General features: G+C 41.7%; 1 protein-coding gene across 2 annotated transcripts in view; it reads left to right on the top strand.

Moving 5' to 3' along the window:
* The first annotated feature begins 37 nt into the window (after nt 1-37).
* LOC148888421 (alpha-actinin-4) overlaps nt 38-22528 on the top strand; it is a 43597-nt gene continuing 21106 nt past the window's right edge. Inside the window, exon 1 of one of the 2 annotated variants that reach the window (XM_089012992.1) lies at nt 38-396. In XM_089012992.1, coding sequence (XP_088869118.1) covers nt 271-396 — 126 coding nt within the window. In that variant the 5' untranslated portion in view covers nt 38-270. The remainder of the gene's footprint in view (nt 397-22528) is intronic. The other variant, XM_089012989.1, reaches the window with a different exon arrangement.

Raw genomic sequence — 22528 nt, 5'->3', positions numbered from 1 at the left:
GAGTACCGCCCCACAGCCTCGCACCACGTTCAGGGAAAGCTTTTCTTCTCCTAGCGAGCAGCCTCCCCGCCCGCCCGCTTGCCTGCGAACACCGGATACTCCAGTCTAAAAAAAGAAAAAGAAAAGACCTTGCACAGTGACGGCCGAGAGCGGCGAGAGAAGGACTCCTTCCTACGTCGAGCTTCCTTCCTAACCCGGCGTCCGGATCGCTTTTGGTTCGTTTGGACATTTTTTCCTCTCTGGTCACTTGACATTTTTGTTGGCGCCGACATGGTCGACTACCACGCAGCCAACAACCAATATTCGTCTGGTGGGCCGCAGACCTACATGGAGCAGGAGAATGATTGGGACCGGGACTTGCTGCTGGACCCGGCATGGGAGAAACAGCAGAGGAAGGTAAGGAGAAGTAGCCGACTCTGTGATGCGGTGGTGACTGGGAGGGAGGGAGGCAGGCAGGCAGACGTGCAGGGAGGTAGGCAGGCAGGCAGGCAGGCAGGCAGGCAGACGTGCAGGGAGGCAGACAGACTGATAGATACGCCAAGGGAGCTGGAGGGTGGGAATGAGGAAGAAAATGGCAAGGGAGGGACCGGGAGGTCACGGAGCAATTGCGGGCCTCGGTTGGCCCACTTTCTCCATTATGGCCCCCGGGGCTCGGTCACTTTCACCCCCCTCAATCCCCCTCGGCCCGATTGTTTAAAATGGTTTTGCTATTGTTTTAGTCGCGCTGTGGCCACTTTATTGAAGGCTTTTCATTTTACACCCCCTCCCCGAAGCTTCCCAACCGAACGGAAACATGGCGCCACATTGTCCGGAAAAAGTCCAACTTGATCCGTCTGTGATTTTTTTTTTTTTTTTTAGTTTTACGCTCCGAACGCGGAGCGAGTCCAGGCTTTTCTGGGCCTTCGGTTCATAGGTGCTTGTGGTTCGTTCGGCGTCTGCCTTGGTTCGTTTGGCAAACACGCAGACATCCATTGGAGAATGTTGTCAAATAGTTTGTCAAACTTTTAAGTGTCAAACATGACCCGAGTTTATTTGCCTAGTTATGTGGCTCACCCCCCTCGAGTGTGTGTCGGATTTTTGACGTTCTGTTCTCGTGAAACGTCATTCGAGTGTCCGCTACTCAATGCAATTTCTGCAGTGTAAATAGAAGAATTACTGTCGGTGTGTTTGAGATGCTGTGGGTTTTCAGATTTTACACGTTTTGTATGATACCGAACGCAACACTGTGACCGACAGCCGTGACAATAGTTGTCAATCTTGTAGTAAATGACTTAATGAACAAATAAAACGGAAAGCATACATTTAAAGTTCACACTACTGCAACTGCAGTTGCAGACTGGTGTTTTTCCTTAAATATTTTTGCAATAAAAGTAGTTTACACCAGGTTTTTGCCAGCTGCTTGAGGTGTGAAGTTAAATATGTGTGGAATTTGTGAGTTTTTGTAATCAGATTTTGAATGGATGGATAGAGTAACTCAAATACAGAAAATTCATATAAAATGACCATGAAGTCATATTGTTTGAAACACCGGCGCAGTTGACCATTGCCTGAGTTTATCTCTTGTTACTCCATAGTGGGCAAAGTTCATGATGTGTGTGTGTTGAGATGGTGGGACAGGTAACATATTTTGTACTCATAATTATGGAATGTGATCGTATTACACTACAAAATGATCTGTTTTTCAATCTATAAATACACAATCCCCATTTCCAGCCACTGTTAAAGAAGAATAAGTGCAATCTACATCACAGCATTAAAAAGACAATGCAAGTTCTGTGTGTCACTGGACGCAACATGTAGATTGCATTGGACTGAGTATATTTTATGAATCAGTCAATCTTGTGTTAAAACGGAACCACTTTATCCTCACAAAGATTGCGGTGGGTGCTGGAGCCTATCCCAGCTGTCTTCAGACAGTCAGCAAGCAACACCCCCAAGTAGTTGCCAGCCAATTGCAGGGCATACAAAAACCAACAACCATCCGCACTCACAACTCATGCATGTTTTGGGAATGTGGGGGGAAACCGGAGTACCAAACAGGGAGGCCAGGCTAGAATTGAATTAATATAATACCTCTGCACTGTGAGATCGATGTGCTAACCACTGGATCACCTGGTCAGCCATTAAACAGTATCAAAATATAAATACGATTAGACAATAGGATTATTGTTAACTATCAATTTGATGTGACATATGCTCAGTATAAATTAGGCTGAATTGTCACAGTTGTAGTTTACAATTCACCATTAAAGTTTTAAATATGTTTTCTGTAAGACAGTGAATGTTTTAATCCTTAGATTTGGTGTTCTGTTATGTCTTTTTTAATTTTATAGTTTCATTCAATAATAGCATAACAGGGAGCTTCAGAGGAAGTATGCAAAACTTACCGAATATCACTAAAAGTAACACAATTCCATGATGACTTGGCAGTGCATGTAATAAATGGAAAAGAGTGAGTGTGACAATTTCTAGCAATCAGCGGGGAGCGTTTTGAAGGACTAATGCATAGCTATTGCCCAAGTGTGTGTGTGTGTGTGTGTGTGTGTGTGTGTGTGTGTGTGTGTGTGTGTGTGTGTGTGTGTGTGATTCACTGGTCGAATGACTGACATACAAACTAGCAGCGTGACAACACACCCAACATTTTGTTTATATTAAGTCACGCTGCGTTCCTTTTAGCCATCAAATGCACCCTATACCGACATTTTCCTCGGGCCAAAGTTTATCCTGAGCCGACCTGGCCAATCATTGACTCTCAGTGCAAACTCAAGTGCTCAGTGTGGTGATTGATTGATGAGGGGGTCAAGAAAAGGTGGGTCAGAGAACACCTAACCAAATGCGCTGACCCAATGGCAGCTATGACAATGGCTATGTGGAACAAGTGAGGAAACATTCCTGTGGCGTCGCTCGCCATGCCAGTTATTGTGCAAGTGAGCAGTAAAAAGGGTTAGCAATGCACAGCTCATTTTGACGACATCATTTGGAAAGAAAAGCATGTAAATTAGTGCATGGTCCGACATGATCATGAGACATGTGATCGCCCAAAGTTTCCAAACTGAGAGGACGTGCTATCAGCGAGCACACGAATTGACATTGACGACATTGACATAAGTTATATCTGCACTAATATACTCAGAGTAAACCATAAAACTTTATTCGCGAAATGATTATATTTTTAACAACAACTTTCACATAAATATTAAATGCCATCAACCTGTAATGCAATTTGAAATGTGTACAGACGCTCCCTAACTTGCGAACATTCAAGTTAAGAATAATGGTACATACGAACATTTTAGCGGTTACAGTATGTCAAAAAATGTTCGGACAGAGATGCGGTAAGTTAGATTTTGTATTGCGCGCCTTTTTCGCCGAGCTCGCTTGCGATTGGCTGCATATTGTGCTTCATGCACGCACACAGACTCATTGGAGGTTTCAAGGGCTGGATATTTACGCGACGGACACCAAGGCTGACCAATCAGCATCTGGCTATGCTGAAGTGTTTCCAACGAGTTCAGGCCACGATCCGCCAAGCTTGCTTACGATTGACTGCGTAGAGTATGTGGGTGAGGAGGAAACCCCTCTTCCCGGTTGATGCTCCACGAGGACGTGATGCATAACAAAAAGTAATGCCTGTTGGCACGTAATTCGGTTATTACATGCCTGCAGCTTCAATAATGGCTAACTGAAGACCCAAGGATATATGTTGTCGTACTACAGCAGGTGTGAATTTATATTACGACTCTTAGAGCGTCTGTGTTATATACTTCCCCGTTTAGTGTTTTACTTAAACATACATTCCATACAAAATATAGCGCGGCGTAATTTGCGAACAAATTCACCTGACGAACGACCGCTCGTAAGGTGGGGAGCGTCTGTACGCTAACTGAAACAGCAATAACATTTTGGGGGGAAAACACAAGTTATTCTTTCCTTCTCATTGGGATAATATAAACAGGGGGGCGTAAGGCTCGTGGCTGTATTTTTCGCCTTCTGCGTAGTAACGAAGACAGACATCAGAGACTTGCTGGGTACAAAACCTTTTGCGTTGAAAGCAATTGTCTCTGATGTCGCCATACATCTGAAATACTTAATGGAGCAAGCAGCAACAATAAAAGAGGCTACCAATGAATTAATCCCCTTTGCTATGTTGGGATCGTGTCTCATATTTAAGACCTATCCACCCTGTGCCCTCCTTCAATTGTGTTCCAAGACCAATGAAAATTCATTGCGGTTGCTCCGTGGTCAGGTTGACAATCACCCTTCCACATGTGAAATCTTAGTCTCCCTGCGCCCTTGACGTTACTGTCCGTCACAAGCTGAGTTTCGTGGTGACAGTTGACCTCCACATATTTCTGGAAAGAGTCGAGGGCGTGTGAAAATGGTGCGGTGGTGCTACAGCAAACATGGAGAAGTGGTAAAAAATGTGATTCAGGGAATGAAGCTAGAAATAATCACATTTTTGCAGATGTATCGCAAATACAGTGTGTCTCGGACTCTGACTAGCACTATACTTTTTGGTCCATACACTGGATGTTATGAAATATATATTTTACTGAATATAGATCACTTTGCACACCGAGCAGTTTGTTTTTTTGTTACTGTTGACAAGAAAGACAATTATTTCATGTTTTGCTTCCTTCCTGTCCCCAATGGACCCAAAGCATGTGACTTCAGAATCAAACCAAACTGTTCCCAATAAATCTTAGTGCTGACGTTCCCCATCGAGTGCATGTTTAATTTTCCGCAAAGATAAGATCTAGGATAAGATTGAGACATAGTCGTGAATGAAATGACGTGAGGTCCAGATAATTACACGGTTGTTGTTTGTGTGTATGTGTGTGTTTCAAAAATTGCTCCAGTCTGAGGTTGTCTGGTGGGATTGGAGGCTAGGGCAATAGAAATGTATCTCGCTAAGTGTATTTTGAGACATGATCAATGAACAACCGATTCCACATAAATCTTAAATTAATCAATCCGAGAGTGATTGATGTGCACATTACATCTTGTTCAGTCATTGAAAAGCTTAATCAATTATTACTTATTGTAGGTTGAGTTGGTATATGGATTCCAGCACTTTCCGACAATGATATAACAACAAACTAGCGTATGAATTGGTCGTCCTAATAACTGTCGCATACTTGTGTAAATGGGTTGACAGCTAAATGTGACACGACAGGATCTTGGATGTCATTTGTTTTATTGGGCGGGTATTTGTGTTGTTTTATCTTGTAAGGTATATTTATTCTGTGTCAGGTGACAGGTGTGAAACAAAAGATAGGTTTCATGCAGTTTTTCCGCTTTTGATTCTGACGTGACTTTTATTAGCTTCTTGTCACACATGTTGACACAAGGTAAGAATGATGACCTCTTGAAAATTGACATTTTTAGTGAAAAAAAGTTGCAGCTAATCTGTATGATCCGAATTTGCAGAGTTTATTCATGGATGATCATATCATCATTGGCAGGGGAAAAATTGAATGGAACGCCTATTTACGCTTTATTAACTTGCTTTCCTATTCAATTCTAATAGGTTTATGACTAAATGGGTTGCTGCAGAAGTCAAAGGAAACAAGTGAACACAGTGCTGCCTAAGCGGGTTGGCACTGAAGCCGAAAGTAAATATGAAGCGATTAAAATTAAGAACTTTATTTTTGTGTTTGTTTAAAAAAACCATTCTGGATACATTTTTACTTTTGTTGATAATTAATTTCTCATTGCCACCAAAGCAGAAAGCAAGCCCCTACTTCTTTTCCACCCTAATCGTACAACTGGTACAAATCAGTGATTTCATAATATATGGAAACTTTTGACGGAAGAAACTAAATATTGCAGACCTCAGCCAAAGCAGAACAATTCTGATTGTGTGTGGACAGCAAGTCTTCCAACATGGGGGAGGGAGCTACTGATGATCCTATACACAGTTGTAACTGTCAATTGCTGTTTCATATTATACTTAATGTGAACATATCTGATTCGCCTAGTCCTCCGCCCCTTCAAAAAAAAACATCTGATTTCAGGTCAGCTGTGTGCAAAACCTCCATGTCCCACTCCCCTCCCAACCCCCTTTCAGCTGACCGCCATCCACAATCCCCATCCAGCAGACGGCCAGCCAGAGGACAGACCAGTGAGGAATGTGCCCCCCCTCCACTCCTCATCGTACTCTCACCCCTCCATATATTTGCACCTCCACGGAGCTATTGGACGGAATGATGACGCTCAGACAAGCTGGGGGATTTTTATGGGGGGTGGTGGTGCAACATTCCTTTGGTGCCTCATTGTAGTCTGCTAGGCCAGTGGGAGTGAGGCTATTTTCTGTGGAAGAGGCGGGGTGTAGTCCCCCCCGCCCCACATAGACAGACAAACAGAGCGTTGTGGTTTTCCAGAAATGGTCATAAAGCTCTACATTTGTAAATATATAATTTTAGTTTTGCAACTGGGTCTTGGCATAGGGTTAATGTCTGTTAGCGCTTTTAGACGAATAATTTTAAAAGGGGGCGTAGGGGGCAGTTTGTGACCTGCACAATGATCTATGGACGCACCACTGTTTTTAATAGCGTGAAAAGGCTTTTGAGATTGCACATAGAGTACCTCGTAAGTTATCACTTTTATTGAACCATAAAAAGGTAGAGTTAACAGACAAGGAAGAAGCTGTTCGCTAAATAGAAAAGACAGTACACATCTGGACAGTAGGGATATATATAAGGCCGAAACTACCAGTAAGACTTTAGTTTGCTGAGGATGCATCTCGGATAAGAAGCGAAACGTCCAACACCTTCAAAGAAGTACAGATGACAGCTGAAGAAACCTTTTCATCGATGGACCACTCCTGTACGACTGAGAGCTTACACAGACGTAAATAGAAAAGACTTGAAGCGGAATGAAAGCTAACTATGGGGACATATCAAATGGAAAAAATATGTATGAATGTATGTGCTTTAAAAGAAAAATGGTAAGTCCCAAACACCAACAGGTTTCTACCAACAGTGAGGGCAATTTAAAGGCTTGAGTACCCTCAACTCTGTAATTAAAAAACAAATTGAGTCTGCAATAAGTCCAACTGGCTATTTAGTACCGCAGAGTATGACAAAGCACACAGGAGAGCATACGATTAGCCAATATTTGTCTTGTGTCTCTCAGCATTTTTTTATCCCTATGGCCGCTGAATTAGTGTGGATGCCTTTCTCTCTTTACGCTGTATTTTTGGAAATGCCACTTCAGAGCTCCAACACAATCCTCTCCAAATGTTCCAGGCGGCATCTGCCCAGCCCACAAACTCCACCCTCCTCACAGAGATTATACCCTAGATCAGATGACCGGATTATATCCTGATGTGACTGTAGATTGACTTGAGTGTTTTTCTTGAACGTGTGTTCACTACGCTGCGTTCACTCATCCTAATTTACACTACATATAATCAGGCTTCTGCAGTAGCGTGTTCCTTGTTAAAAAAATCCAATATATACTCGCTTTAATTGTAGAAAATCATGGAGATTTTTTTTAGGAAATGTCATCCCTATTTATTTACTTGACTGTCTCAACAGGTTGCCGCTGGGACCTAAATTTAACATGACACAAAATATTTCTGGACGCTGTGTTCCCTGTTAAATTAATTAATAAATATAATTGTGGGAAGAAAACTTGCTTTACTGGTTGCAGTAATTTTACCACAGTTAAATTGCGTTCTCTCAATGGCTTCCCATTGCACCCAAATTGAGGATATCATCTTGTCCCAGAGACCCAAATACCGACCCCCACCCAAAAAAACCTGGTATGCCTCCAGACTTTTATAAGCTTTTAAATCAGCTTCTGTGAAAGGAGATACAGCATTGAAACATAATGCTAAAGGTTGCACACTGTGAATTTGTTGATTTGATTAAAAGTCGATTTAATTAAAAACTGAACAAAGCAGTTGGCGGTGGCCGTCCGTCAGTCATGGTGCACTAGTGATCATGTAACATAGCTGCAATGGGCAAAGAGAGAGAAATATTACTACAAAAAAGTCAGCTTCACAATTAGAATATGGAATCTGTCTCAGTAGGCTCAGTTTGGCCATCAACCATACAGTAGTTTTTAATGTTTTAATTGTTCTTTATTTTTTAACTCAGGGCCCGAAATTAGTATTGACACAGGACTGCGGTAACACTCTGTGGCCACCAAACCAGCTAGCTGGCAGCAAGCTTCGCTGTACCAATTCGGGACAGCCCTACTTGTCTTATCAGGCAATCACTCAGAAAGGCATATATCTATCCAACAGCTACACCAGTCGCATAAAACCACAAGATATGTCCGCCAGTGGAAAACGACAGTGCGTATGAGTCAACCCAAAACCCGTCTGTTGTTATAAGACAGTGATCCCGTGTCCCGGATTATTGCATGCGACCCCCACCCTCGGGCCCTTGGTCGTGGAGGGCTCCATTATGGAGGCTTCCACCATACAATCTCGTGAAAATGACTTTCGTTTTACACCCTCACCTTGCATTAGTAGGCAGTGTGAGCGGACATGGTAAAACAGTTAATTTCGGAAACCTTTTGGATCATTCCATGTAAAAATCGTTTTATCCGAGGATATAATCTTCAAAGTGTGTTAGAAACTTCCCAAATGAAGTAAAATCAAGTGAAAACCTTTCAGAATTATACAATCTGTGAAGCCCTCCTTCCATCTCCAAAAATGAACACAATAGCCTCTGCCGCTACTGAAATATTTGCTTATGATGATGATGATGTACATCTATTTTGGATGAATGAATGGATGTGCTGTGTGTAGATTCACGCTGAAAAATCAAATAGCCTAAACAATCCGATTTTTCAATCAGATTTTTTCCCACAAAGACCTAATAATGAAGCATTGCATACTGCAATTCAGAATGTTTTTAAAAATACATGCTAACCGTCAAGTAGGAAAAAAAAGGTCGGCTGAATAGTTACATGGATTCACATCCGTCGTGGAAAAGGTTGCTACTGTATGTCCTATCTGCATGATTTGTCATGCCAAGTTGAGCAACTAAAAACTGAATGTACACTTATTGAATCATTGTTTTATTTTTCATGAATGAAGAGTTCAGTGAATCTGAATATGAACTGAACGTGTTCTTTTTCTTTAACAAGATCAAGAACCATTGGCCCAAACTGTATCTCTCCAATTAAACACACATGCATTTCGTGTTCTGGCCTTTTCCCTCAAAATTCCAAACACACCTCTAAATTTAAATAAAATCTACAAGTGACTGTTTGCTTTTTAAACACCGATACATAAAAACACACAGCTGAGAAAAGATGCTCATGTGACACAATCCAACAACAGCTTCCTTAATTTATTGCACCATTCACACAAAATTAGTTGTTTTCCCTTGGTGATTGTTTTGTGTGGTTACAAAAAATTTGTGTGTGTGGGGCGGTGGGGGGCAAAATCGCTCCGCCAATTTTCTGTGGTTAACAGTACATTTGTATGACGCTGGGCCACTGTTCTCGAGACAAATCTTTCAGGAGACAATCTTTGACACGTATAATTCCCAGACAAACCACAAAAATGTGTTTGCAACGGACCAAAAGTCAAAAACCACTGTCATTGGGGAGTAATCGATTACGGCCAGCCACTACATCAGTGCGGGCAGATTTGTGTGGCGATGCATTGATTGTATGTTTTTTTTTAAATCACCCAAATGTATTGGATTGGATTGGATTTACCTTTATTAGTCTCGCAGTGGAGAAATTTACATTTCACAGCAGCAAAGTGATGAAAGGAATGAAAGTAGAAAAACAAAACAAACATACAAAACAAAACAAGATGCCGCGAATGCATCATTCAAGATTACACTGTACCTGTGTGACAGGTGCGGACATAATAATGTGAAATTTCACCCGAGTAGGATTTTTCAGAGCCCTAAAAGGCGTGTGTATGTGTTTGTATGTGTTAATACTCATTGGTATACTGTACTTCAAGGACAACCGATGCCTCCGGACAAGTTGTGTCCATAATTTGTAAAATCGCTTCAAATGACTTCTACTTAGCGTATTTTACAAAGATTCCACCACATATCGCTATATTTTACGTTTTAAGACTCGCGCTGAATGTTCAGGAAGTCTTGTTTTTGAGTTGGTGACGATTCCTGACGTCACGTCACAGAAGGAACGCCCCATGACCAAGAAAAGGACACACAATGCATTTTGTGGTACTTTGTTTGGTCTGAAAACTTTGTGTTGATCCGTGTCGATGGTGAAGGAAAACACATAAATAACGCGATGGTAAATCGTTGTGTGTTGCACCAAGACAACTATTGGATATTAGCTGACACAAATTCCCAGCAGACAAACTAGCCCATTTCCAACGGAGCTTTGACGCCATCTTCTTCATTTTCTGGTTGCTACATTTCTGTCCATTTGCCTCAAAATGGCAGGGAATAACTTCTTTAATCGATTGCAAACATTTATGCTTTCCTCTTCAGAACTATTTGAATCATATTCATAATTGGACGAGTAAAAAGAAAGCATCTTCTCCGAATCTGAAGCCATTGTTTTGATTGTCGAGCAAGGCAAGACATCTTGGCGTGAAATCACGAACAACGGGGCGGGACCTTCTGAAACTGGCCACTTCCGTGTTCAATTTGAAGTAGTTTTTGGACACTTGAAGGCAATTTTATTCTTGTTTTGCGTTTGACTAAAAATATCATCCTGCGTGTTTCGGGTATTTTAGATGCTATAAAATGTTTTTCTGATGTCAGTTAAGAAACAAAAAAGCGGTGTCGGTTGTCCTTTAAGTATTCCATGAAAGACACCAACACAGAATAGCCTGAAAGAAGTCAACCTGGAAATTTCTTCTTTTGTGATTGGTCTCAGAACTGTCATAACAATGATATTGTTCTTGAAGCATTCAATTGCTGTAGTCGTGATTTTCTGCTATTAGCTGCTTGGGTTGCTGTTGCTAAGCAACCTGATATTACAGTATCTTATTTTTAGTTACATCTCGACAGCTTCACACAATGGCCTGGTTGTGGATTGTTAACCAGCATCCTGGAAAACGGTAGATATTCATGGGAGTTGTGGGCATGCACAGCATTTCTTAACAACAGATGTGACATTAGCACTTGAGTGTTGATGCGAGAGGACCAGAATAGATTGATCAAAGTGAGAGAAAGTAGCGGAGGAATCCTTCACATCAACAGAGCTGCAACCAGTACCACAACCGGAGCCAGAGTAGCATGGAGGGCGTTAAAACTGGAAATGACAACACCCCGAGTCAGACGGCCAACACAGGAGTCTTTGTCGACTGTATAATCCCCCTTGGGCCAGCTTTGATTGGATCAGATGGGATGGGAGGCTCGCGGCCTATGGCGCCCGCCTTTGCTGACCCACATTAATACCAAACAAGACAGACAGTTTTCCACCAAAGAAAACACACCAGGTGCTATCACAAAATCCGGACTCTGCTGCCTGCAAACGTCGTGAATGTCACATCAGTACAGTAACAAAAGAGCTTCTAAAGGGACAACATTAACTCAGACCCGAAATTACCAGACTGATTGATATATATTTAGAAACATGGACATTATTGTCATGCGTACTATGTCTGTAAATTCAGCAAGTTCTTTATTTTCCTTCCTGAGTTCAGATTCGGAGGAGATGCTTTCTTTTTCCCTTATGTCTTCCTCAGCGTCCTTCGCCCGATATAGTCACTTTCTCTCCTCTGGACATGTCCAAACCATCTCATCTGTCTTCTCTGACTTTCTCTCCAAAGCCTTTAATATGAGTTTTCCCTCTAATGTACTCATTCCTGATCCTATCCAACCTGGTCACTCCCAAAGACAACCTCATCTTCATCTCTGCTACCTCAAGCTCTGCTTCCTGTCTTTTCTTCAGTGGCACTGACTCCAGTCCAAACATCATGCCTGGTCTCACCACCGTTTTATACACCTTTCCTTTCATCCTAGCTGAAATCCTTCTATCACACAGCAAGTTACTCTCACTTAATTTTATTTTATCATCACAAATGTTTAGGATCATCTAACCAAATCGTAATTTGCATTTCATTTGACTAATATTATAGTAATTATTTCAATACAGGTATCCCAACTTGATACTAGTACAGAATTATTGCCGTTTTTGCTTGCCTAAAGGGGCATCTAAAAACATTCAAACAACCTATCACGGGGGGTGAGGGTTGGTTAAAAATAAATTATTGGTACTTCATAAAGATGTAACTTTTGATCAGTATTTGTTTATTTTTGACAGATCACGCAGTACCTACCGAAGCCTGTTTTTCAACATATTTCAAGTTAAAAATTAATCTTGAGCTGCTTTTCGCCCTGTCAGTCCTTGACATTCCGACTTGCCATTCATTTTTTGGAGTGGCATCAGCATTTAATTTTTTTGGGTGCGCTGCTGAGGCTTTTGGAGGCCAGAAAGGGTTGTAGCCATGTGGAATGTTGGAGCTAGTAAGTGTTTCTTGTACGGGTCATCAACAACCGGAAACTCTGGATCCTTGCTGGACTTTTTCCAAGGACTCCTTTCCATTCTTCCCCCAGTTCTTCCTGGCAGCATTCTTGACATTTTTTCTCAGTCACTCCAAAGTAATGTCAGCAGAACGTCGCTTATTTCATTTGATTCATGCTGTCTTTTGTGAAGCCACAACATTAGGCCATTTGAGGACACTCCCAACAAGACTTGGATTAGATTGATATTGCCTTGTTGTGTGCCGTTTGTCCAACTTCATACGAGTGTGAGAGTAAGAATGAATATGTGAGAGCAGCTACTATGTGGTTGTGTGTGCGCTTGCATGTGTTGTGGTGTTATGCAGAACAATTTTGAGGGGGGTACTGCATTGTCACCTTGATGGCGGTGTGTTGGCTGGTTCTTGTTCTTACTGCCCCGTTACATCACTGTCGTCACGGTGAGAGACGCTTGGGTGTGTTGCCTTATAAGGTAAAAGCCGACCAGGTGGGTGGAGACAAGGAAGAAGAGGCGGAACAGGAAGAGCCCTGGGGGTGACCAGGCTGGCCTGAAACTCTTGTCGAGCTGCATTTTCACACCCTTTGCAGTGCTTGTGTGTGATTTAGCCGCTATGCGGCGCTCTCTAGCATTTAGCATTGAATTCTAGACATGACACATTACTTGAAAATGTCCTTGTCATACTTCAAGCACATTCTCATGCTGAAGGCATGCACACCCGAGTGTGTCAGCACTATAAATGTTTAAACTGTTTCCCCCCTCCCTTGTAGGAATACTAGTTATAGTCAATCTATAGACATCAATCATTTATTAACAATGTTTTAAAATAACTTTTTTATGTAAAAAGCTGTTTTTTTAGAGTTAACATTCGCTGATTTTCAACCTCGCAAAATGTGCGTGCAACATTTGGCTTTGTCATGTCTGTTTTGTTTTAACTGGCTTCTTTATTTTTCGACCTCAAATCTCAACTCAACTATATTTATAGAACACTTTTTTCCGTCTTTATATCACATCAGATTTCAGCTTTTATGTTGGATTGGAACCATGAGGTTAGACCTTGAATTTTTTTTAACTCATTCACTGTCAGATGATGTGCAACAATGTGTCTATTCCAGTGCCAGGGTTTTTGTCATTTTCACTCATATTGCAGGACCCACTGAATATTAAGTTTTAGGAATACACAAACATTCAATACGTACACCGTTAGAAACATTAGACTCCTTCTTTTGTCAGAAAAAAATCGTTAATTCCTAAATTATGTGTTTGGAGATATCTGAGTTTGAAATGGGGGTAGATGTACAAAATACAATACATACATATTGATTTATATAGCGCTTTAACAACAGCTGAAGCAGGAACAAACCACTAACATGAAAAGAAAGGCAAATGCTGCCTACTCGTAGAGGAGAAAAACACTGCCAGAGGTCTGACCAGCGCTTTATCGCCCCCCCACCCCACGCAAGAAAAAACAAAAAAACAAAACCCGAAAAAAATCGGCAATGGCGCTCACTCACACTTTCAATTCCTGAATAAATACGGGAATGCCAGCGAAAGAGTTAAGTGTTATCAAAGTCCTGAGTGAAGTTCCCATACCAAATTTGGTTGGTGTGTGGGATGCTGCTCATGTTTGAGGAAATAGGTAGGTGGGAAAGGACACACCTCAGTCAATAAAATGAGACACGGGCAGTGTGTGGTGACAAAGTTTAAAAGCATCTTTTGACACGCTTCTTTTTCGTAACAACCACTTCCCCAACTACTTTCGCATGTCAACTTGATATTTGTGGTTAGCATCAAAGTTGCATAATTACAGGAGTTGTTAATGCTGGAATGTATGGATGCGATTTAATGGGAACAAACCATGAATTTAGAAAATTTGATGGGTTGCTCTTAGCTTATCCTGTTAGCCGTTTTCAAATCAAAGCTCTCCACATTGCCAGTTGTTTTACAAGATGCTAATTTTGGCATTGAACATGTTGAAAAATGTTAGACTCAACTTCCCCATCTTAACTTCCAATGATGATTTTCCCCTTCTTTTCTTTATACCGCTGTTCAGCTTTAGTCTGGTCCTTTATATGTGAGCTAACTAACACCATACCCTCTCGAAACATTCCACCATCACTTTTAGGAATAAAAGGCCAACACAAACAACAGATGCTTTGGGCTGGCAGTTCCCTGCGCGCCGGCCTGGCTCCCGATTGCAACTGTGGGAAAACAGTGCTCGTGACAGGAATACACACTTACATTCATCTGTGCATGTTTAATAGCATCGATGATAACAGGGTTTTTCCTGTGTTCAAAATTTTGTGGCAGTAATTTTGCACACCCCCTTTACCTCCCACCTCCCCAGCCCGATATCACTCAACACAGCGTAAAGCTCAAGCTATGCTGATTGCGATATTGATCAGTGTCCTGATTTTTGTTGGCAAATAATACAAACAGGTGAAACTTCATTGACAAAAAGCAGTCAAAATGTAATTTGTTTGATATTTCAATCATGTGTAGAGCCCCCCCCCCCCCCAAAAAAAGTCTCAAAAGCATGCCTGAAATGCGAATCACATCAGCCATTTTGGCTTTAATCTGCTTTTTTAATGGAACTTTTGTCCATTGCCAGGCATCCTTCTCTGGAAATTCAGACATTTTGTCTGGTATCATATTTTCATTTCCTTGTGCACAAGACAGATGGATAATGATTTGTGTGTGTGTGTGTGTGGGGGGGGGGGGGGGCAATCAACTTTCATTATAACTGGCTGGAGTATGACATCAAAGTATGATGCCTCACTATAAAGCACCAAACTCTAAATAGTCAACACCCCAAGGTTACGGCTTGACCAAACGTGTTGTGTTTGAATTCTTAAGCGCTTCCTAATGATGAAATGTATTGTCCTGGCTGGTGCACCGCCCGACATTTTTTTTCATCCAAAATCCGCTGCGGTGATTGTGTGTTTTAATTGTTGACCAAATGAGATCATTCATCCGACAGGAAATAACTGACGTCATCATGAACTCACGAGCCTGAAGCTGTTGGCATCTGGCGGCCTCAACTTAAATGATCTTGGTTTTTCCGTTCAAGTTCTGAAGGAAACGTGGTCCATTTTGATTGGTCCTCAGGTGGTGCATCAGACTCGCTCGAGTGGGTTAATATTTAACTTCCCGTTCCACTGGATCTCTTTGCCGCACATTCCTGGACAATGAACTTGGACGTCCTCCCTCCACCCACGCTCGACTTCTTGTAGAGAGCCTCAAGACAGGAAGCGTGGATTAGCTCAGCTGCTGATTGGCCAGGGTGGAGAGAAGTCCAAGCGATTGTGTGATATGAGAAACAGACAAACTGGATGCCAAGACCGGTCGTTGATTATTTTTATATAATTTCATCCTATTGTGTGCGGCAACACTTCACTGGCCATAAAAGAACAGCTGAACAGTGAGGTTACTTAAAGGACTACCGACATCACTTTTTTGTTTCCTAACTGACATCAGAAAAACGTTTTATAGCATCTAAAATACCCAAATCATGCAGTATGATATTTTTAATCAAATGCAAAACACCAATAAAAATGACTTTAAGTGTCTAAAAACTACTTCAAATTGAAACCGGAAGTGGCCAGTTTCAGAAGGTCCCGCCCCCTTGTTCGTGGTGTCACCCGAAGAGGTCTTGCCATGCTGGAAAATCGAAACAATGGCTTCAGATTTGGAGAATATGCTTTCTTGTTACTCATCCAGTTATGAATACGATTTAAATAGTTCTGAAGAGGAAAGCATACATGTTTGCAATCGATTCAAAAATTCCGTGCCAGTTTGAGGTATCTGGAGGCGGGAAATGTAGCACCAAAAAGAGGCAGAAAATGGCAACAAAGCTCCGTGTAAGGAATTAATCAGCCCGTTTCCACAGGCTGATTAATTCCTTCCACGGAGCTTTGTCTCCATCTTTTGCCTCTTTACGGTGCTACACGAAGTTTTCAGACCAAACAAAGTACAGCAAAATGCATTGACGTGATGGAAGGACTGCTACAATGTGTCCTTTTTTCAGTCAGGGGCGTTCCTTCAGTGACGTAACGTGAGGACACGTCACCAACTCAAAAACAAGACTTCCGGAATATTCAGCACGAGTCTTAAAACGTAAAATATAGCTATATGCGGTGGAATCTTTGTAAAATACGCTCAGTAGAAGTCATTTGAAGCGATTTTACAAATTATTGACACAACTTGTCCGGAGACGTCGGTTGTCCTTTAAAAAGGCATTTATTTGTACAAATACATTTTGGACTTTGAACTACAAAGTATATTTCAGCTTTACAGAGGCCATCCACGTATCAGACATATGAATATGTAGAGGTGTCTATTGAGGAATGACACAATTTATTTTTCTTTGACTCATTCACTGCCATTCACACATTTATTGAAATTGAATTGAAAATATAGTGTAGAGCGCCACTCCCAAATTATTTCAGGTTTTGTTTTTTTTTCTTGCTTGGGTGCCGATAAAGTGCTGGCCATGGCCCCTGGCAATGTTTTTTCCTTCCACGAGGGGGCAGCATTTCCATTTTTTCCTTGTTCGCGCTTTATTCCAGCTCCAGCGGTTGTTAAAGCGCTATATTCACCAATATGTATGTATTGCATTGTATTTTGGACAGCCGCCCTCCTTTCAAGCTCAAATAACTCCAGACCCATCTAATTTAGGAATTAACTATTTTTTTCTGATGAAAGAAGAGAGTCGAAGGATTCTAACACTGCATGGAATGGTTATGTAGTCCTCCAAGTCAATATTTTGTGGGTCCTGTTATTCTGGCAGTGAATGAGTTAAGTGTACAGACCCCGATGATAATTTACATCATTGGTAAAATTCAGTATGTTTAGGGCGGTTTCCATCCTAAACACTGGAGGTCTGTCTTTTGTGTGTAAAAAAAAAGCTTGAATCCACAGAAGACATGGTTGATTATAAACATTTTTTGGGGGTGTTTTGACCTTTCAAGGGATCTCTGAAAGGCTATCTTGTCCGAGGGAATTTGTCTGATTTTCACCCTCTTTGTTTTAACATACAATATATTGAAATGTCCACTTGGTGCATTTCATCATGAGTGTGGAGTGTTTCTGGTTTTGAAATATGGTTCTGCAACACCTGAATCAAATATTTGATGTTGCAATGAGCCTCAGAGTATTACAACATTGTGTCGACATGTATGGATGGGGTCATGCATCACGTAGAATGTTGGCAACAACGTGCCAACAGTTTCAAGATTTTTCTACGTTTGTGCATGAGTAAGTATGTGTACATTTTGACAGTGCAAGGCCTCAACCTCCTAATGTTTCGGTTGGTGCGGTCTGACCCGGCAACAAAGACAGGAAGCGACATAAATAAATGAACAAACAGCAGAGCTTGACATTTTAGTCTGAAAGTCCTCCCTATTCACTCTCCCATCTACCCACACATTTCCTATTTTGTGACGTAAATTCAAGCTATGAAAATATGACATTGTAATGGGTCATGCCTTTTTGGGTCAGGAGGATCATCTTGCACACACGGGGACAGGATTAAGATGGTTGCTGTGTTGTGCCCCTGAGGGGGACTTCCACATGCCACCGTCATGTAAGCAGCTTAGCTTACCAAATACCTATATAGTGTATATCTTTCGGATCATGCTTGTAATTGTTGTTTTTTTAATCAGCAATCAAGAATGTTTAGAAAATGCTGTACTTTCCGGTGTATAAGGCACACCCAAAAGCCTTGATTTTCTTCAAAAGAGCACCCTGCAGGTGCACCCTATATGTAAAGTAATATTGAGCCACAACAGGTCTCGCTACTACTGTCAGCCGCCACGTCTCCATTTTCCCTGTAGAAGAAGTCGTGCGTAACCCCAGGAGCTACTGTCGTGCCTTATAATATGGTGTGCCTTATATTTGGAAAATATATATACTTATATATTTGGAAAACTTTTTTCATTTATTGAAGGTGCGCCTTATAGCCAGATGTGCCTTATACTGTATATGGAAAAAGTTTGAAAATACACCATTCATTGGGGGTGCACCTTAAACTCTGGTGCGCCTTATACACCGGAAAATACGGTATCCCTTGTCACTCATCAGGCTTAATTTCACATCCGTTGAATATCCGTCACAACAGCTCGTATGAAAAAGTGTTAAGGACAGGTAGTTGGGTATTTTGGCTCAGAGAAGCCGTTCTGGGTGAGTTTCAGGGCTCGTAGTTCGTTGAACTTTGAATCGGGAATTTGCGTGAGTGAGGCATGACCGGAAGCAGCTCTGTACAGTATAGTCAGTGACGGTAAATATCTGCTTTATTTTTATCCACATCGTCACATGTGGTCGGAGCATGGTGACAAATGTAATGATCTTTTTTGAACATTCATCATAAAAGCTGTCTTACATTACCTTCTGAGATCAATGTGAAATTCGGTGTGCATGTCTATCATGACACAAGTCTCAAAGGCCCATTGTGTGTGCACACGTAAATAGCCTATCCGGATTTGAGAGGTTAACGTGAGCAAAGAAACTCTCCTGCAGAGCCCTGCTTCGTCTTCATCATGTTTACTCTTGTGTGTGCGTGTTTCAACTTCTGTGTGTGTTGTAAGCATCATCCCTGTCAAGCGCTGACCTCCAAGCAGCTGTTGAGACAAGTTGCCGCGGGCTGATTCTTTCTTTTAAGCGTTTCACTTCTTAACGTCTGTGTAAGCTCTCAGTCGTACAGGAGTGGTCCATCGATGAGAAGGTTTCTTCAGCCGTCATCTGTACTTTTTGTCGGACGTTTCACTTCTTAAACACACTTGTAGGCCTCACCACTAGCTCTCATCATGTCAGGGTAAGAGGTTTGGGGGATGGAGTCGTGAGGTTGTTTGGTGTCCAGTTCCTGCCATCGCTCCACAGTAGCGATGGCTGTGTATCCTCTTACAGCAGCACCATATGAGCAGAGCTGCATGGAATGAATTTAAAGTGTGGGGCCAGTTAGTTCTTGGGCCTTTTCCCAAGAACTATATTATCGAACCAAGGACCTGTATGTTTGTTGAGGCTTTACAAATCAAGAAGAAATGCAGAATGTATTATTTCGATATAGATTTGAAATCACTCCGAAGAAGTGTTGCATCTTTTGCGACCTTCGGAGCTTCACATCTGTAAACTACTAAAAATGCAACTCCCTGTGATGTTGAAGTTAGCCAGTTATGTATGTCAAGTTGATGTAGTTCTTTAATTGGCCTTCCTGTCAGGGAAGGGGTGTTGAAGTGCTTGTCAAACTACAACATTTAATTACTGAACTTCAGTCACAAAGCCAGACGGCCCCAGTTGGCTGCATTAGTCCCGCTTGGTCCTGCCCAGTCTCAGATTTTACAAGCTTCATGGCGCTTTGCTTAAAAGAACCTTTCATTAATAGATCTGTGTTGCAATGTTCCAACTTCTGCTTTTATTATCCAGTTCCTTTTTGCGGTATTTCAAATAATACACAAACTCTGTGTCTGTCTTTGTTTTTCCATCTTGGCTTCTCTCCTACCTGAGTCAGAATTGCTTGTGGTATCAGCATGTCGCTGCATGTCTAAGGCCTTTAAACCTCGTTAATGTGTGAGGGTACATGCTGCAGTGGCAGGTTGTTCGGGTGAGATACAACTAGACAACATGGTGATATAATCACATGAGAGGCGTGTTATTGCCTGTTCTACAAAGACTATGTGATGATCGCGGAACAACATGTTGAGTATTTCACCTCCGGGCCTGCTCGGTAAAAGGGAATTGAAAGCTATTTACAATTACCAGCAGAACCTTCCGCCCTTCACCAGTGAAGGGTGCATGGCATTTTGGTTAACTTTGTATCGACAAATATAGTTGGACAACTTGAACACTTCCAGATCCAAGAAGATGCTTCCTGGATAAACTGATGCCTGCTAGAATTGCAAAACATTGACTAATAACCAGCGCCGTCTGGTGCTGTAATTAATTCCAATAGAAGGTGGTGCCGGCGCATGAAATGCTAGTTATGTGTACGTGTATGGATCAGTGTTGAGTCCGTGGAGTTACCCGAGGCGAAATGGCAGCCATTCACATCATCTTGACATGTGCTTGCGGTCACGCTAATAATTCATTACCCGTCTGCAGTAAACTGCCGATATATGGTTGGAGGCACAACAAGCCACTCTTCCTTCTCAGCAACAAGTTGCCATGGCAACAATGTACTTTCACACACACTTCTTTCCCTCTTTCATCCCAACAATTAGGGAAAAAAATCACATCCACAACTAAAACGTGATGCTTCAAAATGAATCAAAAAAAATGATTCGACTTGACAAGCCGCCTGGGCAGGTTTAACGTCACAAGTTGTGCATGAAAGCAAATGAAACACTGCTCACAAGTTGTGCCACACCTTATGATTGCGGAATACAAGCATACTTCCTCCCTGCTATCACAACGACATGTAAATGCACTTTGGTACATTTTGTTTTGATGGCAGGTGCAATAATGACATTAGATTAAATGTTAACAGTGATGAGTATGCCGTCATATAGTAAGATAGCAAATTTAGCATGAGAGTAGATTTATTGAAACAATGCGTATTTGGAACTGTCGCGGCTTGGAAGTGAAGCGGATTTACGTGGGACAGGAGATGTGAGACAATCTCTTTTGTCAATGGATGCTACAGCTTCGTGTTTGCTTTCAACATTTAGCTTGGAGCAGACGTGCACAATAATTTCACCACGATGTTCCTGATCCACTGATGAAAAGGAGGCTATGATCCTCTCCTCTTTCGTCTAGAACAGCTTCATACAACAGAGAGGCTGCTGAAAGTGCTTAAGATTGAATTATTTTGTATTTGTTTAAAGAAAATGCAGAGGTGGATTTGTTTTAATTGGAAGAAACATTTTATTAATTTGGAAGTGAAGAAATAGGGTGGGAGTGATTTCTTGATTTTTTTTTTTTCTACAACCAACCACATTCTCCTTAAATATATACTTAAAAAACTTGTGCACTTTCTCTGTGGTGACAAGCGTCTCAATGATTGTGCTCAAATTCTTAACTAAGCAGCAACTTCCTGTCATTGCAGCACCACTTCCTGCTGCAATGAAGCATACGTGTGCTAGAAGGGGACATTGTTGTCCCGCTCTTACCCCCGCAATTTGTCTGCTTGTTTATGTGAAATGTATATCCCCTGAGCCTCCACTCCCACCCTCTAGTAGTTTATTGGGCGGACAGCTGAAGGGTGCCATTATCCGCCTCCCTCAATGCATGCTTTGTGCCATCCGTTGCGGTGGGCTGCTAAAAAGTGGGGCGGGACCACCAGGAGAACACAATTATGTTTTGCAGCTCAGTGGTGAGGTGGGGGTAATTGTACACGATTGCCAGCAGAAATGTCACTTTTTAAGATGTGTCTTGATTGATGGGATGTGTCAAAACAAAATGTCTAAGACTGGGGCAATGATGAGAATCCATATTTTGCATTCTGCTTAAAAACACACCCACACACACACAATTTGTTTGGTGGGGTTTACTCAGAAAACTTCACTTGTTTCCAAGATCAAAATGAAACCAGAAGAAGAATGTTTATTTGAAACCAAACAATACGTGTTTGAGAGCCACCGTTTTGAGGCTCCAACATCCACTTCCTGTCACAACAGTGCTTCCTGACATCGCTTCCTGTCTACTCAATAGCTTTTTTAACTACTGGTATGTTTTTTTTGGGGGAGGCGCTACATCAAACCATCAGTGAGTCTAGAAAGCCAACAATAAATACATTCACAATGAAAGAAATCAGTCTTTATTCAATATTTAGTGAAAATAATTTAAAGGACAACCGACGCCTCCGGACAAGTTGTGTCCATAATTTGTAAAATCGCTTCAAATGACTTCTACTGAGCGTATCTTACAAAGATTCCACCACACACAGCTATATTTTATGTTTTAAGAGTCGTGCTGAATATTCAGGAAGTCTTGTTTTTGAGTTGGTGACGATTCCTGACGTCACGTCACGGCCCTGACCGAGAAAGGAGACACAATGCATTTTGCGATACTTTGTTTGGTCTGAAAACTTCGTGTTGATCCGTGTTGATGGCGAGATTAGAAGGAAAACAGAAATAATGCGATGGTGAATCGTTGC

The sequence above is a fragment of the Hippocampus bargibanti genome, linkage group LG14, assembly GCF_051943395.1.
Source record: "Hippocampus bargibanti isolate YZ-2025 linkage group LG14, ASM5194339v1, whole genome shotgun sequence".
Lineage (NCBI taxonomy): Eukaryota > Metazoa > Chordata > Actinopteri > Syngnathiformes > Syngnathidae > Hippocampus > Hippocampus bargibanti.
Note: the sequence above shows the minus strand (reverse complement) of the source record. Positions and strands in the feature narration are given on the sequence as shown.